At 27.1% G+C, this 3678-nt stretch overlaps 1 protein-coding gene across 1 annotated transcript in view; it reads left to right on the top strand.

Moving 5' to 3' along the window:
- Nucleotides 1–1951: 1951 nt before the first annotated feature.
- LOC106684266 (choline/ethanolamine kinase) overlaps nt 1952–3678 on the top strand; it is a gene marked incomplete in the record, with an annotated part of 26621 nt that continues 24894 nt past the window's right edge. The window contains 2 exon segments of the mRNA XM_067047243.1: nt 1952–2115; nt 2546–2661. Coding sequence (XP_066903344.1) covers nt 2098–2115; nt 2546–2661 — 134 coding nt within the window.

The following is a 3678-nucleotide window of genomic DNA, read 5'->3' as shown; positions in this document are numbered from 1 at the left end:
CAACATTTCATAAAAATGTTGTATGGGACGTACTGAATGATCAGTAGTAAGTGAATCTATTTTGAAAAATTTATATCTCAAAAACCATTTGACGTACACATGTCTATTAGCACTCAAATTAAAGCTAGTTTAATGTACTATAATGTAGTTTACATGAAATTTGCTAAAATAAATTGATTTATAGTTGTTCGGATAAATTTTCATTTGCCAAATTTGTATTCATATGTGAATGTCATAAAATCTACTACCCCATCGGAGATAATTGTCATAAACTACTTTATAGAAAGTTAAATTTCCTTTATTTTGAGTGTTGCCAGACATATGTGCCTCTTATGGATCTAGAGATACATTTTTTTAAAAATCCAACATTTTATACGAACAACTAGAAATTAACACTTTACGAGTTTATTTTGTCAAATATCATAAAAACTACTACTCCTATAAAGATAAACATAATTAACTATTTTGTAGTAAATTTAACTTGCTTTAATTTGAGCTCTGGCAGACTGTAGAGATCTGTACATCTAATGGTTTCTGAAATGATGTTTTTCATAAATCAAACTTATTGTCCGAATAACTATAAATCAATTTATTTTAGCAAATATCATGAAAAATACTATTCCTACGAAGGTCATGGTCATGAACTTCTTTATAGTCCATTAAACTAGCTTTAATTTGAGTGCTAATAGACATCTGTACGTCACATAGTTCCTGAGATATAGATTTCTCATAATAAATTAACTAACTTCTAATCTTTCAGTAAATGTATAAGAAATTTTGCTTTTTAAAAAGCTATATCTCGAGAACTCTTGAACGTAAATAGGTCTTTTAGGGCTAATATTTCAGAAAATTTACTCTTCTTTAAATAATGTTCTCTTAGATTTTCTAGTGTTGTTGGTAGTTTTTAAGATATAGTGCACCGAATAAAAAATTAATGTTTTTTTAAGGTTTTGAAACAGCCGCCATTTATTATTCCCCCTACCTATACTTGACAGACTCATCAATTTTGACTATTAACTATACATAGTTTTCATTAAAGTAATCAAAAATTGTGGTGAGATAACTGCCTTTTTTTCTTCCTGGCTCTTGTACTATGAGTACCTGATATTTTCTCTAATTCAGTCATTGTAAATATTGTAATAAAACAAATGATGCATTCTAATGGTTATCATTAATTTTCCAGTTATTAACAAGATCATTTTACAGTTTTAAAACAATACAAACTGAAAACAAACGTGTAGATGTAGCACAAGCGTCCTTCAAATTCAGGCCAACTTGTGCCAGTCATTCCAAATAATCCGCCCATACACTCGAGTATGAGCGAATTAGCCATCGTTTGACAAATGTGTAGAGGCACCTATAAGTTTGGGTTATTAAATAAACAAGTTTCTAATAAAAATTCTAGAAGGAAGGTTTAATTTAGAGGTTATGTAGTACTATTTATAGGAATGTTTTAATCTACAACCTGCTTTGCTGATACTTACGTTTCATTTTAATTCGCATAATCTTTATTGTGTTCCTGTTAATAATAAAAATTGAGTAAATCAAATGTAAATAGTGGAAATTAAAAACAAAACAAGCGTGTTGATACCGACGCTTGTAGGTCAACAAGTTGATCTTTGTTTGGTCCTATTGTTGTTTTGTTCGTCTTTTGTACAGTCCTTTGTTTGCCAAGCAACTGTACAAGTCTTGGATTTACAGCAAGTGGTAAAACGTGTAGAACCATCATCAGCAATACTGCGTAATATTTTCTTAGTTGAAATTTTGGTAATTTTATATTAGTAAATTGAATAGTTAATATTAGAAAAAGATTAACTTATTATGGTAAAGTTAAGATAAGTTTCTATTATAATGTAAATAAATGGATTTAATCTTTAAAGTTATCGATATGAGGTAACCTAGTATCGATTATGTTATCTACGTCACTCCTCGAACGATTTATGGTCTGGTTTTACTCAGTCTGTTTCGAGAGCTTGTTGTGAGTGGACGTTTTACTGTTGAAGCTATTTTCATCTATTAATCAAAACGTTTTTGTCTACTTTGAGATCGTTCTCTTTGAGAAATTGTATTAGATTTTCTACTACTGTTACTACGAATATGGGTCTTAAAGAGAAAGTAAGTTCTAGAGGTTTCTACATCATACCTTGCAATATGAAATAGGTTTCAACATATATAGTTACTTCTATCATAAAAAAAATATTTCCTCTCCTTTCATAGCATTAAAATCAAATAAGAAAAATAAAATAATGTATTCAATTAAACAATACATATAACTTAGTGGAATATGTTGATTTTTTTTTTTTTTTTGTAATCCAATATACTCTTATTGGTTATTTTTAATTATTTCACATACATGTAACCTTTAAACCTTATATTCTGTTAAGGGAACCTTTTGAGTTTGTTCTGGACAAAGTAAATATTCTTATCTAGTGTGATTGGAATGTGGAAAAATCCCATACAGTGGTTCAAGGACATTGTATTATGGCTGTTTACTTTGTTTTCATCCTAGCTTAAAAGTTCCATTCAATCATCTTTTTTTTTCCAGATGATAAACGGTGACATTGAAGATGTAACTGAAACAGCAGTGAGCATCTGCCGTGGATATCTCAATGGTCCATGGAAGAAAATTACTTCTGGAGATGTTTCGGTTAAAAAGCTTTGGTAAGTATTTATCATATAGTATTCATAAATTTGATATTATATTTAATTAATCATTATATATTTGCAATTAGTTCATAATTTTCTGGTTCTATTTTATAATGTTTTCTCAAGTTAAGAATATCTATTAATAGTCCTTATTTAAATAGAATATAATTATATTACCTTAAATGACTGTGCTGTTTTTTTTTAATAACTTATAAAAAAAATAATTTAACTAAAACTTATCAAAACTAATTTCTGCTTATTTTTTTAATAAAAAAAATTTTCCATTGGTCCGAAGTATTTTTTTAATTATTTCCGAAAAGAGAATAGCCATTTTATTTTCTTCATTTTGATAGCTAGGGGTGTGGTCATTCAATGGATATTGACTATTAATTGGATCCACATTGGACAGGGTTTGATTGATGGGTTGAATTTATTTTATTTATTTTTTTTTTTTATGTTTACCTTATAATCAATCATATTTACTTTTTCTGTTTCTTTGTGATAGTTCCTTTTAATTTTATCAAATACTATTTATGGTCATAAAATACTATTTAGAGGATCTTAAAAGTTTTTAAGTTTTTAGATTTTGATATATAAGATTTAATAAAATACATGAAAGCATATAAATAAAGATAATATATTATGAAATCTGGATTTAAACCTTATAGCCAACTATTAAAAACTGTTTGCAGGCTATTCTATTTGACTGTTCCCAGGTCAATAAATTTAGTCAAATTACCTATGAAACAATGAAACGATAGAGAATAATTAATTACCTATTTTGTCAATTTTCCATTAAAATTGTATAACTTTTAACTACAGATTAAATTAACACAATTATTAAACAATAATTTTTGTTATTGATATAGATAAACAATTACTCTATAATTAAAAGTACTATGTGATAAGTGAGCGATAATAATGTGAAAAAAGTGATAAAAAAGGTGATTTAAACATAAGATAAGGCAAGCTTATTAATAAATTAATCTGATTCCTTATTGTTTTATTGTATTTATTATCTTAACACTTTCT

The sequence above is a fragment of the Halyomorpha halys genome, unplaced genomic scaffold (assembly GCF_000696795.3).
Source record: "Halyomorpha halys isolate HHAL.00 unplaced genomic scaffold, Hhal_1.1 Scaffold563.1, whole genome shotgun sequence".
Taxonomy (NCBI): Eukaryota; Metazoa; Arthropoda; class Insecta; order Hemiptera; family Pentatomidae; genus Halyomorpha; species Halyomorpha halys.
Note: the sequence above shows the minus strand (reverse complement) of the source record. Positions and strands in the feature narration are given on the sequence as shown.